At 46.2% G+C, this 20,000-nt stretch overlaps 1 protein-coding gene across 2 annotated transcripts in view; it reads right to left on the bottom strand.

Annotated features, from left to right (window-relative positions):
- col5a3b (collagen, type V, alpha 3b) overlaps nt 1–20,000 on the bottom strand; it is a 37,267-nt gene that overhangs the window by 304 nt on the left and 16,963 nt on the right. For both annotated transcript variants that reach the window (XM_017355997.3, NM_001190758.1), the window contains 41 exon segments: nt 19,976–20,000; nt 19,721–19,765; nt 19,191–19,244; nt 18,986–19,093; nt 18,658–18,711; nt 18,513–18,566; nt 17,737–17,781; nt 17,598–17,651; nt 17,477–17,521; nt 16,888–16,941; nt 16,756–16,809; nt 16,588–16,641; nt 16,369–16,476; nt 16,191–16,280; nt 16,056–16,109; nt 15,861–15,968; nt 15,672–15,779; nt 11,065–11,118; nt 10,923–10,976; nt 10,714–10,821; nt 10,545–10,598; nt 10,399–10,452; nt 10,142–10,195; nt 10,016–10,069; nt 9,811–9,918; nt 7,748–7,801; nt 7,620–7,673; nt 7,344–7,397; nt 7,218–7,271; nt 5,744–5,851; nt 4,352–4,405; nt 4,199–4,252; nt 3,996–4,103; nt 3,864–3,917; nt 3,740–3,775; nt 3,352–3,405; nt 2,956–3,235; nt 2,597–2,709; nt 2,454–2,522; nt 1,999–2,232; nt 1–234 (listed from right to left, as the gene is read on the bottom strand). The exon segment at nt 1–234 is cut by the window's left edge; the exon segment at nt 19,976–20,000 is cut by the window's right edge and continues 29 nt beyond it. In XM_017355997.3, coding sequence (XP_017211486.1) covers nt 88–234; nt 1,999–2,232; nt 2,454–2,522; nt 2,597–2,709; nt 2,956–3,235; nt 3,352–3,405; nt 3,740–3,775; nt 3,864–3,917; nt 3,996–4,103; nt 4,199–4,252; nt 4,352–4,405; nt 5,744–5,851; nt 7,218–7,271; nt 7,344–7,397; nt 7,620–7,673; nt 7,748–7,801; nt 9,811–9,918; nt 10,016–10,069; nt 10,142–10,195; nt 10,399–10,452; nt 10,545–10,598; nt 10,714–10,821; nt 10,923–10,976; nt 11,065–11,118; nt 15,672–15,779; nt 15,861–15,968; nt 16,056–16,109; nt 16,191–16,280; nt 16,369–16,476; nt 16,588–16,641; nt 16,756–16,809; nt 16,888–16,941; nt 17,477–17,521; nt 17,598–17,651; nt 17,737–17,781; nt 18,513–18,566; nt 18,658–18,711; nt 18,986–19,093; nt 19,191–19,244; nt 19,721–19,765; nt 19,976–20,000 — 3,181 coding nt within the window. In that variant the 3' untranslated portion in view covers nt 1–87.

Raw genomic sequence — 20,000 nt, forward strand, 5'->3', positions numbered from 1 at the left:
GATCAGCCTTGGCGCTCAGCTTCCTGTTAGCGGATGAGCGGCTGAGGACTGCGGTATAAATAGATGGTCTGTGTCAGTCTGTGTTTACTAGCCGCTGAAGCAAACCTGCCCCACGCTGAAGCCAAACTTCTGCTTCAAGCTTCCGAAGTCCGACACCGAGACGTCCAGCAGCGGCAGAACATCCGGCAGCGGGGCATCCAGCTGGAGAACAGTGCGCTCCTGCCCCGAACGCCACTGTATACACACACACACACACACACACACACTCATTTATGCAGATCCAGTCACTCATTCAAGTTAAATCAGTCAGCTTTTCACAACTGATTCAGAATAAAGGGAGTCATTTTGAATCACTTATTAAAACTGATTCAGGACTCACTGAATCATCAATGTAAACTAATAGTGATTCATTGGATTGCGAAGTGATTGATGTGATTCTCTTATGCGAAGTGCTTTGGATATTCACTTATAATATATATATATATATATATATATATATATATATATATATATATATATATATATATATATAGGGTCATTTATATAAACTTGTTTAGGAATCACTGAATCACTTATATAAACTTGTTCAGGAATCACTGAATCACTTATATAAACTGATTCAGGATGAACCTAATGGCTAATGCAAACAGGGATTCGCTGAATTGTAAAAGGGATGTGATTCATTTAGTTGAATTCATTTGCGATTCACTGAATAACTTATGTAAGCTGATTCAATATTCACTGAATCACATATACAAACTGATTCAGGATGAACTGAATTTCTAATGTAAACACAGATTCTCTGCGCTGTGGGGATCTGATTCACTTATGTGAAATGATTCAGGAATTGCTGAATCACTTATATAAATTGATTCAGGATAATGTAAACACAGATTCACTGAATTGCTAAAAGTCATGTGGTTTACCTACGCAAAGTAGTTTAAGATTTACTGAAACACTAACGTAAACTGATTCAGGAAGAACTGAATCACTAATGTGAACAGGGATTCACTGAATTGCTAAAGATGATGTGATTCAATTATGTAAATTGATTTGGAATAATGTTAACAGTAATTCACCAAAGGGAAAGTTATTTGGGATGCACTGCATTGTTCATGTAAACTGATTCAGAATTCACAGAATCACTTATGTAGACTGATTCAGAATTCACTGAATCACTTATGTAGACTGATTCAGAATTCACTGAATCACTTATGTAGACTGATTCAGAATTCACTGAATCACTTATGTAGACTGATTCAGAATACACTGAATCACTTATGTAGACTGATTCAGAATACACTGAATCACTTATGTAGACTGATTCAGAATTCACCGAATCACTTATGTAGACTGATTCAGAATTCACCGAATCACTTATGTAGACTGATTCAGAATTCACCGAATCACTTATGTAGACTGATTCAGAATTCACTGAATCACTTATGTAGACTGATTCAGAATTCACTGAATCACTTATGTAGACTGATTCAGAATACACTGAATCACTTATGTAGACTGTTTTAGAATTCACTGAATCAGTTATGTAGACTGATTTATAATCCACTGAATCACTTGTGCAGACCGATTCAGAATTCAGTAAATCGCTTGTGTACACTGATTTATAATTCAATGAATCATTTATGTAGACTGATTCAGAATTCACTAAATCACTTATGTAAACTTATTCAGAATTCACTGAATCACTTATGTAGACTATTTTAGAATTCACTGAATCAGTTATGTAGACTGATTCATAATTCATGAATCACTTATGTAGACTGATTTATAATCCACTGAATCACTTGTGCTGACCGATTCAGAATTCAGTAAATCGCTTGTGTACACTGATTTATAATTCAATGAATCATTTATGTAGACTGATTCAGAATTCACTAAATCACTTATGTAGACTGACGGGGAGGTGATTCAGCGCTGTCGTTGTGCTCTGCAAGCCTGTGTGTGTGTGTGTGTGTGTGTGTGTGTGTGTGTGTGTACCTGGCAGCCGTCATGCGTGGGCTGTATGTAGTGTGTGTTGCGCTGCGTCAGCTCGTCTCCGTTGCTGCCCCTGAAGCGCAGTGCGTGTGTGTAGCTGCGCGTGGATCCGTCCAGCCAGCCGGCAGAGTTCTGACACACATACGTGAAGCTCTGACGCGCCGTCGCACTCAACAGCTTCAGGAAGCCCAGCTGCACCACATGAACAGGGTTTCCATCCACATCCACATAGGAGAACTGCACACACACACACACACACACACACACACACACAATGGAACAGTCAACACGTCTCACATTATATCAGTTTACTCCACAGCTCTGCAGAATGCTGGACTCTGATTGGCTGATGGTCACTCTCAGGTGTTTGGTTACTGTCAGATAAAGGCACAGCTAAAGTAGTTCCGGCAGGTTTAGACAGCTCCATATCACACACACACACACACACACACACTCACCTGTGAGCCCTTCTTGAACGTGCTGAACCAGGTTCCGGGCTTCTCTTTGCTCCATGAAGCCATTTTCACCTGTGACCAACAAACACACAACACATATCAGTCCTCTTCCTCAGTACGAGTGTGTGTGTGTGTGTGTGTCTCACCGTCTGCACGCTGCTGTGTGGCTGCAGACACGTCTCTCCGTCAGCGGTGAAGTTGCAGAACACTTTAAAGGCGTCTCTGTGGCAGCCCTGGTTAGGGTCGATCCAGTACACACCTGAGGTCAAAGGTCACACAGCAGCAGAGTTGACTGACACTCTCTGATGAATGAGATGTGCATCAGTGTTCTCAGGCTTTGCTCAACACTCTGTTTTTGCCCCTTCAGCAGTGTTTACAGCCTCAGGTCTTGTTGAATATGACGCCACAGGCTCTGCTCACCTGTCTTTGGGAATGTTTGGCCATTCCTCTTTGCAGTTCCTCTGCTGCAGTGTGTGTGTGTGTGTGTGTGTGTGTGTGTTCTCACCGTCGGGGTACTCCGGGTGGCAGAGCCGCAGCTCTCTGCATGTGCGCGCGGGGCTGTGGAAGGAGCCCAGCGGCGTCCTCAAACCCTCCACATCAGTGCGCATGGAGGCCAGAGACGCAAACACCTCCTCCATCTGCACCTCCTCCGTCTGCACCTCCTCCATCTGCTGCTCCACCTGTGAGCCGGCTTCCTCCAGCGCCGCTCCGTCCACAGACACCTCCACATGCCTGCGCCGCTTACCCAGAGCTGGAGGAGCTGCCATGCCCACCGCTGCAGAGCCCTGCACACACACACATGCAGACACACACACACATACACACACACAGTCACACACATGCTGTAGTATGTCCGACTTCATCTGGCAGTGTGTGTGTGTGTCATTGACTTTGCACTCACCGGGGGTCCCGGGGGTCCTGCAGGGCCGGGGTCTCCTCTGGCTCCAATGGGGCCCTTAAACACAACATATTTGAATCATATGAATCAGTGAGTCATTTACCGGAGACTCACTCTCAACTGATCATATGAATCAGTGAGTCATTTACCGGAGATTCACTCTAAACGGATCATATGAATCAGTGAGTCATTTACCAGAGACTCACTCTAAACAGATCATATGAGTCATTGAGTCATTTACCGGAGACTCACTCTCAACTGATCATATGAATCAGTGAGTTGTTGACCAGTGATATCAGACCTCATCTGTACTGATTTTGTGATGAAGCTCTGTGTGTGTGTGTGTGTGTGTGTGTGTGTGTGTGTGTGTGTGTGTGTGTGTGTGCATCACCTGGTTTCCTTTCGACCCTTTCTGCCCCATGGACCCCTGAAACACAGAGACTGATTCAGTGAGTTCTGAACAACAGAGCAGATCCAGAACACACACACACACTCATGATGAAGATCAGACTCACAGACAGTCCTGGCGGTCCCGGTGGTCCAGTGAGTCCTGCAGGTCCAACTGGGCCCTATCAGCACAAACAGCACTGAACGTCCTGCTCGTGTATGTGTGTGTGTGAGTGAGTGTGTGTGTGAGTGCGCTTCACCTCGTCTCCTTTGGCCCCTTGTGGGCCCTGGTTTCCTGGCAGTCCTCGATCACCTTTCTCTCCAAACTCACCTGGAGGCCCAATCAAGCCGATCAGACCGCCATGACCCTAACACACACACACACACACACACACACACACATTTGTATGCGCACATTGTATGTTTCTGCTCATGACTCATGGATGTGTGTGAGATGCTGCACCTTCTCTCCTTTCTTTCCCGGATCTCCCTTCAGTCCTGCTAGTCCAGCTGGGCCCTGCACACACACACACACACACACACACACACACACAGAATCATCATCAGTCTGCGTCACATTACACATCAGCACAGTAAGGGTGATTATCAGAGTTACCATCGGCCCGGGGGGTCCGGATTGTCCTGGGGGTCCGTTCAGGCCTTGTTCCCCCTGCAGAGAGAGAGAGAGTGTGATCTTCAGCTTCATTACAGCAGCAGATGAGCAGCTCAGCTCCAGGCCAGCAGGGGGCGCCAGCACACTGACTCTACACTGATTTCTGAAAACCCTGAGGTTCCTGTAATCTACACTGCTAGTTGTGAGAATGATGCAGTTTTCTGTTTTGGTAACTGAGAGACGTGTAATGAGCAGAATTAACCGTTTATTTACGTTACATCAACACGTCCAAAGGAGAGAGACGGCTATCAGAAATGATCATGGTCAAAACTCTAAGCCAGTTTTAATAGCACTATATGCTAGTTTTTAATGTCAAACGGCGCTATACGCTAGTTTTTAATAGCAAACGACGCTATACGCTAGTTTTTAATAGCAAACGACGCTATACGCTAGTTTTAACAGCAGATGGCGCTATAAACTAGTTTTTAATAGCAGACGGCGCTATACGCTAGTTTTTAATAGCAAACAGTGCTATACGCTAGTTTTTAATAGCAAACGGTGCTATAAGCTAGTTTTAATAGCAAACGGTGCTATAAGCTAGTTTTTAATAGCAAACAGTGCTATAAGCTAGTTTTAATAGCAAACGGTGCTATAAGCTAGTTTTTATAGCAAACGGTGCTATACGCTAGTTTTTAATAGCAAACGGTGCTATAAGCTAGTTTTAATAGCAAACGGTGCTATACGCTAGTTTTTAATAGAAAACGGTGCTATAAGCTAGTTTTAATAGCAAACGGTGCTATATTCTAACAGCAGATAGCACTATACTCTAGCTTTTAATAGCAGACAGCGCTATACGATAGTTTTTAATGGCAAACAACGCTATATTCTAACAACAGGTGGCGCTATACTGTAGTTTTTAATAGTAGACATGCTATACGCTACTTTTTAAACAGTATACAGAGGTAGATGCTAGTTTTTGAACAGCAGATGGCGCTATACTCTAGTTTTTAACAGCAGATTGCCGTATTCGCAAAGTTTTATAACAGCAGATGGCGCTATATGTTAGTTTTTACAGCAGATTGCTGTATTCGCTAGTTTTTAATAGCAGATTGCCGTATTCGGTAGTTTTTTAACAGCAGATGGCGGTATACGTTAGTTTTTAACAGCAGATTGCTGTATTCGCTAGTTTTTAACAGCAGATGGCGGTATATGCTAGTTTTTAACAGCAGACAGCGCTCTAAGCGCTCTTAAAAAACTATGCTAAGAATTAATTCTAGAGACTCAGCTCTGGTCTGCAGAGTCTCAGGTCAACAGCCCGATGCTCTTGTGCTTCCGAATGTTCCTGAACCTGCTGTGTGGAAGTGTGGAAACCCCCTGAGGAGTCGAGGATCTCACCGCTGGTCCTGGGATTCCTGGAAGACCTTGAGGACCCGGCTTCCCAGAGGTCCCCTGCCCACCCACCGGCCCCGGCTTCCCTATAATGCCCTCGTATCCCGGAGCGCCCTGAAAGTAGAAAACACAGAAAACATGACCACAAACATGTCTGGCAGCATCAGTGAGCAGATCTTCTTCTCTGAGGTCTGCTGATCAGCTCCTTAAGGTGATTGACAGAAGCAGATGTAAACTCAATGAGGATGGTGTGTTTCAGCTGCTGGCCAGACCTCTGGAATGCATCATCTGCTCAGCCCATCTCTACTCTCACACGTCATTTATTAATGCTTGTTTTATATTTGAAAGAAAATCTGGCTGAATTCCTCAGCATAGTCAAATAATGAACGTTCAGTATATGCAATGACTACAGCAGCACCGGGTCACATGCTCGTCAGTGTGCAAAATGCAGGATATACAGATTAAACATTCATTCAGCTCCTCCCTGATGAGGTATAATGCATATTTAACTGTCTCTTGGGTAATGTCATGTGTTTATTGTGAAATGTGCTGCATATGTTCCAGCAAACGTGTGTAGACTGCTGAGTGTAAGTGTGTGTCGTACACTCAGTGTGTGTCACTCCAGTGGAAGATCAGCAACACACTTTATTAAAGATCAGCTGTTCATGCAGAGGTTGCTGTTAATTCAAGGCTGTTTACATTCACATTATAGCTTAAAATACAACACAACACACACCTGTCGGTCTCTTAGTGGAGGTTAATTATAATATAGCCTATATTTTATCTACGACACAGCCCTGCAGTAAATGAGGTTACTCTGATGAGTTCATATCAGTGCTCACTCACGCCGTGTAGATCAGATAAACATCCGTCAGTAATCCACTCCAACCTTCAAATATTTATGACAAATTTTGATTGCACATGTTGATCAAGGTGTGTGTGTGTGTGTGAGAGAGAGAGAGAGAGAGGGAGCTGAGGAGAACTGAGAACTGGGAACTGAGAGTTGTGGAGAAGCTCATTAATATTCATGACCATTCCAAATATGGTCAATACGGAGCTTCTGATTCAGGGGTATTGTATAGACTATTTCAATCTGGTGATGTCATTGGCCTATGAACATTTCCTGCTCGTTATCAAACTATTTCATTACTGTAACAAGAGACAATTCAAGCATAAGCTAATGTTAAACAGCTCTCATAACATTATTGAGCAATATGTGGCTCTTTCTGAAGCTAGAGAATTTAACAGTGTAAAACAGGAAGTACACCGCGACCATTGATTTGTTTACATCCCTCAAAATGGTCAATAGAGTGATGAATAAGCACTTCAGGAGATTTTTATCAGCTTATTAAAGCATATACCTCCTACTTTTTATCTTTCTATTTGTTAATTGTTTGTCCAGCCCTGGCTGCTTTAAAGCTCAACTCAGTGAGCAGTGAGAAGAGCGCGTCAGTGCTGGATTATCACTGAATCAACTCACCTTGTCTCCCTTCAGCCCCGGCCGCCCTTCTTTCCCAGGAGGACCCAAGTGACCCTAAAGAAACGTGCAGAGCGTTAAACACACAGCTCATAAACACACAAACAGCACTCATGAACACACACTCACCCTCCGCCCTGGTCTACCCGGAGGTCCTGGTTCCCCGAATGGTCCTGGAGGGCCCTGATCAGCACAGTAATGAACAGCAGATTCACACCACTGACACCTCCATACCAGCTGTACAGTACACCAGAACTACACACACACACACACTCACACACACACACACTCACACACACACACACACACACACACACACACACACACTCACACTCACACACACACACACACACACACACTCACACACACACACACACACACACACACACACACACACACACTCACAGGTTTCCCCGGATCTCCAGCATCTCCTTTAGATCCAGCAGTCCCGTCGATGCCCTGAGGGAACAGATGACCTATTTCACCATGCGCTGTTCACTGTGCAGATCTGAGATGAGTGTGAAGATACTCACGTTTACACCCGGCTCTCCAGGAGCGCCCATGTCTCCAGGAAGACCAATGGGGCCCTGTGGAGCGAGAAAGCCAGAGTGGTGTTGCTGTGAAATCTGAATGTACTCTGTTATCTGTATAGCTGTCTTTGTTTTATCTGTGGACATCATCAATTACTGAAATTGTCCTCATCAACTTTAATGAAATACCATAACCTTCCACTCTCAGTCATTTTTTTCACTTCCTGGTTACATGGTGTTCCATTAGGGTGGAGCTATCAGACATTTAGGGCGGAGATATCAATCACTTAGGGTAGGTCTATCAGTCATTTAGGGTGGGGCTATCAGACATTTAGGGCAGAGCTATCAGACATTTAGGGCGGAGCTATCATTGATTAAGGGTGAGACTATCACACATTTAGGGCGGAGCTATCAGACATTTAGAGCGGGGCTATCAGACATTTAGAGCGGGGCTATCAGACATTTAGGGCGGAGCTATCAGTCATTTAGGGCGGAGCTATCAGTGATTTAGGGCAGAGCTATTAGTGATTTAGGGCAGGACTATCACACATTTAGGGCGGAGATATCAATCACTTAGGGTAGGTCTATCAGTAATTTAGGGTGGGGCTATCAGACATTTAGGGCGGAGCTATCAGTGATTTAGGGTGGTATTATCACACATTTAGGGCGGAGCTATCAGTGATTTAGGGTGGGATTATCACACATTTAGGGCGGAGCTATCAGTCATTTAGGGTGTGGATATAAGACATTTACCACGGATCTATCAGTCATTTAGGGCGGAGCTATCAGTGATTTAGGGCAGAACTATCAGTGATTTAGGGCGGGACAATCACACATTTAGGGCAGAGCTATCAGTCATTTAGGGTTGGGCTATGAGTCATTTAGGGTGGGGCTATCAGACATTTAGAGTGGGGCAAGCTATTAGTCATTTAGGGCAGAGAGATTATTTATTTAAGGCGGGGCTATCATTCATTTAGGGTGGGGAAATTATTTATTTAGAGCGGGGCTATCAGACATTTAGAGCGGGGCTATCAGACATTTAGGGCGGAGCTATCAGTAATTTAGGGCAGAGCTATCAGACATTTAGGGCGGAGCTATCAGACATTTAGGGCGAAGCTATCAGTCATTTAGGGCGGAGCTATCAGACATTTAGGGCGGAGCTATCAGTCATTTAGGGCAGAGCTATCAGACATTTAGGGCGAAGCTATCAGTCATTTAGGACGGAACTATCAGTCATTTAGGGCGGAGCTATCAGACATTTAGGGCGGAGCTATCAGTCATTTAGGGCAGAGCTATCAGACATTTAGGGCGGAGCTATCAGTCATTTAGGACGGAACTATCAGTCATTTAGGGCGGAGCTATCAGACATTTAGGGCGGAGCTATCAGTCATTTAGGGCAGAGCTATCAGACATTTAGGGCGAAGCTATCAGTCATTTAGGGCGGAGCTATCAGTCATTTAGGGCGGAGCTATCAGACATTTAGGGCGGAGCTATCAGTAATTTAGGGCGGGACTATCATTAATTTGTTGTGGGGCTATCAGTCATATAGGGTGGAGCTATCAGACATTGAGAGTAGGACTATAGTCAATATTCCATCAACTTTTGTTGTTAGCAACAATTCAGTTGATTTAAAGAATGAATCCACTGCTCTACAGTTTTTCTGATTTCAGCTAAAAAAGGACAATCTTAACTTGATGGCAACTTTAAGTTGAATAATTAATCTGTGCAGCAATAAATGTTCTGTTCATCTTTAATTTTCAGCCTGAGAATCTGCTCCTGTGTTTGGATTGGCTCTTTCTGTTAACGTCAACCTGAGGGTTTCCATAGCAACTGCATTATAATAACCCCTCTTCCTTTTAGTTTGCTATGATGGGGTATGCATAATGATGCTCAAAGGTAAGCCCCGCCCCCTACTCAATATTCAGTTTCAGTTGTAAGTACTTCCACATCATGAGGACTACAACACCCCAGGGCAGATCTTCCAGCACTTGGTGAGTTTGTGTGGGCTACTGCTGATAAACAGAGTGTCCCTCCACAGAGAGATGAGGGTCCGTCACGGCACTGACCCCATTGCCCTTCGCTCCGTCTTCTCCAGAGGCTCCTCGGGCTCCTGCTGAGCCAGCAGCTCCGGGGGGTCCAGTGTCTCCTTTCTCCCCCTGCTCACCCTTCTCCCCCTGACAACACACACACACACACACACACATGCTGCAGTGGTGATACAGCAATAGATGAACCTCACACAGGAAGTTCAGGAAAGCAGGATGGACTCACTGCGCTGCCAGAAACACCAACTGCTCCAGGATCACCAGACTCGCCATCTTCCCCCTGTCAACCATCATCATCATCATTATCAGCTCATGCTAAACATGCTAACGTCAGGATCATCAGGTGACGTACCTTCTCACCGACTCCACCGGGCTGACCTCGCACTCCAGGACGTCCAGGAGGACCCTGAAACACACGTGTGTAAATGTGCTGTTGCTCACTGCTAGTGATTTACAGACCTCCACACAGCGGTCAGTGGACATGACTCCACCTCTACATTAATCTAATTTGCATATTTAAATTAGACATTTGTCTGATTCAGTCGACTATTAGCTCCTCATTCCCAGATCTGCGTAACTTTAGCTTAAACACAAGATGTGTGTGTTTACCTGTCCACCAGAGGGCCCCTGAGCTCCTCTAGGACCAAACTGACCAGGAGGACCCTGCAAACACACACACACACACACACACACACACTGAAGCTGATATCCTCAACATGAGCTGATCAACACAGACCGATCAATCATGAGCTCACCAGCAGACCAGAGTTCCCGCTCTCTCCTTTCTCTCCAGGAGGACCAGGCATTCCCTACACACACACACACACACACACACACACACACACACACACACACACACACACACAGGTGAGTTTAGTTCGAGTCTTTAATCAGACAGAGGATCAGTGTTGAGTGCTGGTGTACCTGCAGTCCCCCCGGGCCCCTGGAGCCCTTGAATCCTCGGGCCCCTTCGTCTCCTTTCTGTCCGTACATGCCCTGCTGTCCTGTAGGCCCAACCTCACCATCCACACCCTGACACACACACACACACACACACACATACTTAATCACACACTCCAAACACACGGTGAGGAGATGAAGACCCCCAGTTTCCCCTTATTAAACACACTCACCGGCGCTCCTGGCTGCCCCTCAGGCCCCTGAGAGCCGACTGGACCTGGAGGCCCCTGAGTGCAGATTTACATCATCAGTGACACTTGGACATGTGTGTGTGTGTGTGTGTGTGTGTGTGTGTGTTTTAGTTCAGTCACTCACTGATTCTCCTTTGTCTCCTTTGCTGCCTTTCTGTCCTGGAGCTCCAGTTTCCCCCTGACACACACACACACACACACACACACACACACACAATTAAGAGACTTCAGAAGAGAAGCACTTTATCAGCATCTAGACCAGCAGCCTGTAAGTACATTTAAGATTTGTTTCAGTTGTTGTGTATGGTTTGAGGACTTGTTTCCAGCTGTTTGTGTAAAGTTGTAGGACATTTAAACTTGCTTTCAGTTGTGTATAATACTAGAAGTTGTTTAGCCACTGTTTCCTTGGTTACTATAAGAGCTTGTGTAGCGAACGCAAACGCGGTTTCGCGTCGTCCGCCTCAGTTTCGGCCCTTGTTTTGACTCGGGAGGCGTGTCCAAACGCCAGGTAACCACTATATAGCGAGCACGCTAGCATTAGTCGGCAGGAGAAGCACTTTATCAGCATCTAGACCAGCAGCCTGTAAGTACATTTAAGATTTGTTTCAGTTGTTGTGTATGGTTTGAGGACTTGTTTCCAGCTGTTTGTGTAAAGTTGTAGGACATTTAAACTTGCTTTCAGTTGTGTATAATACTAGAAGTTGTTTAGCCACTGTTTCCTTGGTTACTATAAGAGCTTGTGTAGCGAACGCAAACGCGGTTTCGCGTCGTCCGCCTCAGTTTCGGCCCTTGTTTTGACTCTCGAGGCGTGTCCAGCTGAATTCAATCAGCTAGTGCTTTGGGGTTATATAAACAACTAGTTCACCGCGGCAGCGGTCGCGGCAGCCTCGTGTGAAGACCGCCTCGTGTGAAGACCGACGAGGGTAAAGACCATCGACTCTACCTGCGCGACTCCACCGAGCAAAGGCACCGACAAAGCACTTGAGTACTTTACTTTCTTGTTTTACTTTACACTTATTTTTTGTTGTCAGTGCACTTTTATTATGTGTTTTCTAATTCCTGTTGTTACTAACACTCGCAAAACACGGGAGGTGCGCTGCAGGCGTAATCCTCACAACCTTCGTTCAATACATGTATCTACTATTTCACAACTCTCTCTCTCCGTGGGCCTCTGGAATTGTCAATCAGCTGTTAACAAGGCTGATTTTATTACCTCCATAGCTACATATTCTGACTATAATCTCATGGCTCTAACTGAGACCTGGTTGAGGCCGGAGGACACTGCTACACATGCTACTCTTTCTGCTAATTTCTCTTTTTCCCACACTCCTCGTCAGACAGGGAGAGGGGGTGGGACTGGACTACTAATTTCCAAAGAATGGAAATTTACTCTGATACCGTCCCTGCCAACAATCAGCTCCTTTGAATTCCATGCAGTCACCATTATCCACCCCTTCTACATAAATGTGGTTGTCATCTACCGCCCACCAGGTAAATTAGGTCACTTCCTAGATGAACTGGATGTTCTTCTCTCATCTTTTTCTAATTTTGCCACTCCCTTATTGGTGCTAGGTGACTTCAACATTTACGTTGACAAACCGCAAGCTGCAGACTTTCAGACTTTGCTTGCCTCTTTTGACCTAAAAAGAGCACCTACTTCTGCTACCCACAAATCAGGTAATCAGCTAGACCTTATTTACACACGACACTGCTTCACTGATCAAACAATAGTAACTCCACTACAAATATCTGATCATTTCCTTCTGTCTCTCAACATCCACATTACTCCTGAGCCGCCACACACTCCTACACTGGTTACCTTTCGCAGAAACCTACGATCTCTCTCACCCAATAGACTATCCACCATTGTTTCAGACTCTCTTCCTCCATCTCGCAAACTCACTGCACTTGATTCGAACAGTGCCACTAATACACTCTGCTCCACACTAGCATCATGTCTAGACCGATTATGTCCTCTTGCATCCAGGCCAGCCCGTGCCAGTCCTCCTGCACCCTGGCTCTCGGATGCTCTCCGTGAGCATCGCTCAAAACTTCGGGCTGCGGAGAGAATTTGGCGGAAAACTAAAAATCCTGCACATCTCTTAACATACCAAACTCTTCTGTCCTCTTTCTCAGCTGAGGTTACTTCTGCAAAGCAGACGTATTACCGTCTGAAAATCAACAATGCCACTAATCCTCGCCTACTTTTTAAAACATTTTCCTCCCTCCTCTATCCTCATCCTCCACCCGCATCCTCCACACTTACTACTGATGACTTTGCTACATTCTTCTGCACCAAAACTGCAAAAATCAGTGCTCAATTTGCTGCACCTACAACAAACACGCAAGATACAACACCAACACCACACACACTCACCTCTTTTTCTCAGCTCTCTGAGTCTGAGGTGTCCAAACTTGTGCTATCTAGCCATGCAACCACCTGTCCACTCGATCCCATTCCCTCTCATCTCTTGCAAGCCATCTCTCCTGCAGTCATACCAACACTGACTCACATAATTAACACATCTCTTGACTCTGGTTTATTCCCCACTACATTTAAGCAGGCTAGGGTAACCCCACTGCTAAAGAAACCCAACCTGGACCATACGCTACTTGAAAACTACAGACCAGTATCCCTGCTTCCATTCATGGCCAAGATTCTGGAGAAAGTAGTGTTCAATCAAGTCCTGGACTTTCTTACTCAAAACAATCTCATGGACAACAAGCAATCCGGCTTTAAGAAAGGCCACTCAACTGAGACTGCCCTGCTCTCGGTCGTGGAGGATCTCAGACTGGCTAAAGCAGACTCTAAATCATCAGTCCTCATTTTGCTGGACTTGTCAGCTGCTTTTGACACTGTCAACCACCAGATCCTGCTATCTACGCTTGAGTCACTGGGCGTTGCGGGCACTGTTATACAATGGTTCAGATCTTACCTCTCTGACAGGTCATTCAGGGTGTCTTGGAGGGGAGAGGTGTCCAACCTACAGCATCTAAACACTGGGGTACCTCAAGGCTCTGTTCTTGGGCCACTTCTCTTCTCCATCTACACATCATCTCTAGGACCAGTCATCCAGAGACATGGATTCTCCTACCACTGCTATGCTGATGATACCCAGCTATACCTCTCTTTTCATCCTGATGATCCCTCGGTTCCAGCTCGTATCTCAGCCTGCCTGTTGGATATTTCACACTGGATGAAAGATCATCATCTTCAGCTGAACCTCGCAAAAACGGAAATGCTTGTAGTTTCTGCCAACCCGACTCTACACCATAACTTTTCAATCCAGATGGATGGGGCAACCATTACTGCATCCAAAATGGTGAAAAGCCTTGGAGTAACGATTGATGACCAACTAAACTTCTCTGACCACATTTCTAGAACTGCTCGATCGTGCAGATTTGCACTCTATAACATCAGAAAGATCCGACCCTTCTTATCTGAACATGCAGCTCAACTCCTTGTTCAAGCTCTTGTTCTCTCCAAACTGGATTACTGCAACTCTCTACTAGCTGGGCTTCCAGCTAACTCTATCAAGCCTCTTCAACTGCTCCAGAATGCAGCAGCACGAGTTGTCTTCAATGAACCTAAACGAGCACATGTCACTCCGCTGCTAGTCCGTTTGCACTGGCTGCCAGTTGCTGCTCGCATCAAATTCAAAACTCTGATGTTTGCCTACAAAGTGACTTCTGGCCTAGCACCTTCTTATCTGCACTCACTTCTGCAGATCTATGTGCCCTCCAGAAACTTGCGTTCTGTGAATGAACGTCGCCTCGTGGTTCCATCCCAAAGAGGAAAAAAATCACTTTCGCGAACGCTCACGCTCAATCTGCCCAGTTGGTGGAATGAACTCCCTAACTGCATCAGAACAGCAGAGTCACTCGCTATTTTCAAGAAACGACTAAAAACTCAACTATTTAGTCTCCACTTCACTTCCTAATCTGCAATTGCCTATTTGAATATCACACTAACTGTACAAAAAAAAAAAAAAAAAAAAAAAAAAAAAAAAAATTACTAACACTTCCCTTCTTAGACTTTACAGACCTGAAACTTGCCTTTAGTACTTATTCATTGTTGCTCTTAGTGGTGTAAATTGCTTCCTTGTCCTCATTTGTAAGTCGCTTTGGATAAAAGCGTCTGCTAAATGACTAAATGTAAATGTAAATGTAAGATCAACATAATCATCACAGCGGTCACCTATCATTGAGCTCGGAAAATATGCAAATATTAATACGGTAGAATCACATCCCTGAGGGTTAAAGGATTGAGCACACCAACATTAGCACTGGGACAAATGAGTTAATAAAGCACTACAACAACACTGGATTACAGTAGACCGTCACCTTACTTTAGGCTGTGTCCACACATATACAGGTCCTGTAATACACTGAGATTTCATTACCTTTGTTTTTAAAATAATCACTGTCCAGATGAAGACGCATGAGCGCACTGTAATGCATGTTAACCAACAGGGGGCGATGCAACCCTTGTGTGCTGGGCTCACACCAAACACGGATGTTAGTATGAGTTTGACGTGAGTAAATTGCACATGTCAGTGCAGACCTGAGTACAGAGGAGCATTACCACAACACTGAACACATGAGGTGTATTTCACTGCCGTGTTCTCCTCAATCCTGTCTTCTGTGTTTGCTTTCAGGCAACTTAAACTGCGATATCGTGTGGAGAATCTGTGTGGAAGACATGGGGGTGTTGAAATATGCCTTCATCACCTTGTCTCCATCCTCTCCTGGGGGTCCTGGAGGGCCGGCTGCTCCTGGTAGTCCCACAGGCCCCTGCTCACCATCCTGTCCTGCAGGTCCGATCAGACCTTTGTCTCCCTGACAACACACACACAGTTACACACACACACACACACACACACACACATACAGGTCTTCAGGTGTGGAGGCGTGCCTTACTGGCTCTCCCTTCTCTCCCATTGGTCCGGGCCCTCCGCTGGTTCCAGGTCGACCGGGCTGACCAATGGCACCAGCCAATCCAGGGGGTCCTCGTTCACCTGTGGGCCCCTGGGAAGAAAAGCAGACCGATTATTTCAGGGAATATATCCATGAGTGTTGAGAGATTACTTAAGATACTGAGATCTGAACACATACAGCAGGTCCTGGGGGCCCGATTGGCCCCGTCCCTCCCTTTAATCCAACTGGCCCCTACACGAGAGAACACAGGTCACATGACAAACCTGGCCAATCAGAAAGCCTGACAGAGGACAGAAGGTGTTCTTAGGTTACCATGGCACCCGGTGCTCCACGACTGCCACGGAAGCCCTTCAGACCTGTGGGACCGTTCTTCCCGGAAGTGCCTTGACCTCCAGGATCCCCCTGATGACCGAACACACCGAAGTTATGACTGAAGGAAGTCATGAGTGCTAAAAAGGGAAGTTCTTAATGCTCAAAAGGATTTTCTCACCTTTGAACCCTCCTTCCCTGCGGCTCCAGGTAAACCTTGCTCTCCAGCAGGTCCTGGGGATCCCGGGTGTCCTCGTTCCCCCATCGGTCCAGTTTCTCCTGTATTACCCTGCAAAAATACAGAATAGAAAATCAGCTGAATAGAAACGAGTCCTAAACTGCACCTCAGACTGCAGCATACGGCTATAGAGGAGGATATGAACTGTGACGGCGAGCTCACCTGAGGACCAACGACACCGGTTGGCCCTGGAGGACCCGTCTTGCCTTGGAAACCCTGTTGGAAATCAATCCATCAGTACCGAACAGGTAAACAACAGATCATTAAGCAAACATCACACACTCTCTCAGTCACGGAAACCGTCTTCTGTAGTTTCTGTGTTAGACTCACCGGCTCCCCCCGCTGGCCTGGATGACCCGGCAGCCCGTCCTTCCCTGCGGGCCCCTGAGAAGAATAATGTGCTGAGGATGACCCCGAATTTGCTCATATGTGTTGTTTCAGCATGTTCGATGGGTCACTTACATTCGGTCCTTTGGGGCCCATCTCTCCAACACGTCCCTGAGGCCCTTGTGGACCCTGCAGTTCACACGCATATGCATTATGTATCAGACGCCTGAGTGAACACATTCCCTTACATCCATCTCATTACTCACAGTAAACAGCATCCTTAGTGTTTATTTCCAGGTTCAGGTGTTCAGTGTGGACTGGAATATGTGACCCTATGCGTCAGGTGTGTGTGTGCTTCAGTGTGAGTGTGTGTGTTGATGCTTCTGTCAGTCTATGTCTCTCCTGTCTCTGTTCATCTAGAACTCCACATCTATAATCCTCTTAGTCTATGCTGACAATATCTTCAGCAGCTCAAACACTCTAATGGATAATGGACAGGCGGCTGCTTCTCACTCAGGCCTGCTGGACATGCTAATGAGATGGAGACTAGTGGGCGGGGCTTTCCCCCTCTTAATGATGACACGTACAAAGGGAGAATGTCAATCACAGTGTTTCAGCATCAAGTCTGATCAGAACAAACTCAGTTCAGTACTGCTGAGCATTAGAGCTGCTGGAGATACTCACCCGAGAGGCTGATGTGTGTGTGTCTGTGTGTGACACTTACTCTGTCTCCTGTGGACCCCGGAGGGCCATCGTGTCCTGAAGTCCCCTAAAAACACACACCGTTACCGTCATCAGAACAGTAATATGAGGAACACACCGCTCACTGCCGCTCCAGCTCTGACCTTGTCTCCTGATTTACCGGTGGGTCCTCGTGCACCTCTGGCTCCTCGAGCACCCTGACCACACACACACACACACATATAAGTGAGACTGGACAGGACTCGTGTGGGACTCCTCAGCAGTGTGGATGGAGACACTTACATTGGGGCCCCTCTGACCTGCGGCCCCTGCAGGACCCGGTGGACCCTGAGAAACACACACACACACACACACACACACACTCACATCAGTGCACACTGGCGATGCATACATTAAAGGTCTCGTGAAGAGCTCTGAAATGTGCATTGTTATTGGAAGTTTGACGTAATCTCCACGAATGAAGAGAGGGCGGGACATATAGTAGCTCCGCCCCCTTTTTAAGTTTTCTCACAGCTCTGCCAGTGAGAGAAATTGAGCCTAAGTCCATTAAATGAACAGCCAATGAGAAGAAGGGGGCGGGGCATGTCAGACACTAGAGAGCATTTGATTGGTCAGAAGACTTGATGAGAAACTAAGTATGAGGATATACAAAACAATTACTGATCCATTTAGGCCAGGGGTGTTCAAACTCGGTCCTGGACGGCCGCTGTCCTGAAGTTTAGCTCCAACTTCCTTCAACACACCTGCCTGGAAGCTTCTAGTACACCTAGAAAGAGCTTGATTAGCTGCTTCAGGTGTGTTGAATTGGGGTTGGACTAAAATAAGCAGGACACCAGCCCTCCAGGACCGAGTTTGGATGCTTTCGTTTAGGCGGAAGAGACGAGCTGCACTCTGTAGATGTTTATATCAGGGGAGTTTTGCCTCCGTTTTGGAGACTCTAGATTAGAGATATCCTTAAGACTGACACACTGATACTAACATCTAAAATAAGAAGTTCACGGGACCTTTAGCACGAGTCCTCACAGTTCTGTGTTGTGTAATCGTGTCTTAATAATCACCTTCTTTCCTTTTTCTCCAGGAACTCCGACAGCTCCAGGAAAACCATCGCCACCCTGAGAGGAGAGCAGCGGTTATTCTCCTTTACTTTAATTAATGATGTCATCTATCATTCATTCCTTCATCGTCTGCTTTTCCTCATCTCACCTTCTGGCCCTGACGTCCTGGATAACCAGGCAGACCCGGGACCCCCAGCTTCCCCTGACAGGAGAGAAACACACAGGGTAAACCAGACAGAGAACACCAGCAGAACACAGAAATCATGCAGATATCCAAACATCCTGAAATCAACACGAGCAGAACATACAGTGCTGTTTCAGACATGAAGAGTCAACATGAAGAGAGATTCTCCATAAAACAACAAAACAATCTGACAAAACTGTGTGTGTGTGTGTGTGTGTGTGTGTGTTCAGTACAGGTCTCTTTACTCCTTTCTGTGGATTAATGTATGCTATATCGTCTCAGGTGGTTTCACCTTTTCTCCGGCGATGCCTGCGGGTCCAGGTTCACCCAGAGGGCCACTCTGGCCTTTGGGGCCCTCAGGACCGTCCTCACCACGCATGCCCTGGGCCCCCGCGTCCCCCTGATGGAGACACAGCAGACTCACAGCAACTCTTGTGTGTTTTATAAGTGTACTCCCGTGTGTGTTTGTGTGTGTGTGTGTGTGTGTGTGTCATTACATTGTCTCCTTTAGCTCCCATTTCTCCTTTGGCTCCAGGAAATCCGTCTTCACCCTGAACAACACACACACACACACAAACACACACACACACACACACACACACACATACACACACACAAACATCAGTTGATGAAAGTGTTCTGCACAGTGGTGTTCACTGCACATGATGATCTCAGGGCTGAAACACACACACACATAAGCCAAACAGCGAACACTGACTAAACACATCTGTGTTCTCTCCTCGCGTCTGGACCAGAAGCTGCTCGTGAACACACCAGACGGAGGACAGCGCATGAGGAGAGGATCAGTCCTGCAGATCTGCCTGCTCATCTGCTCATCCTCTGCTGACGTCACGCTCGCGCACTGATTCGCTGCTGAATCGACCAATCATGTAGAAGACACCACACAGAATCACTGCACTGACGCTGAGCGATGAACCAGCAAAACTCACAGTCGACCATCAGCTTATATGTGTGTGTGTGTCAGTAGATGCTACAGATGTGCTGCTGTTTGCAGATGATGACTGACCTTCTCTCCTTTACTGCCCTTCAGTCCTCTGAGCCCATCAGCACCCTACACACACACACACACACACACACACACAGAGTCAGTGCAAGTACACTTACACACACACACACACACACACACACATAACTTGCACAGTAAAAAGAAGTACACGCACACACACAAAGAGTACAGGTGCACACACACACACACACACACACACACACACACACACACACACACACACACACACACACACAGTGACAGAGCAATCAGTACTTTGACTCCTCTGGCTCCAGGATAT

Source organism: Danio rerio, chromosome 1 (assembly GCF_049306965.1).
Source record: "Danio rerio strain Tuebingen ecotype United States chromosome 1, GRCz12tu, whole genome shotgun sequence".
Lineage (NCBI taxonomy): Eukaryota > Metazoa > Chordata > Actinopteri > Cypriniformes > Danionidae > Danio > Danio rerio.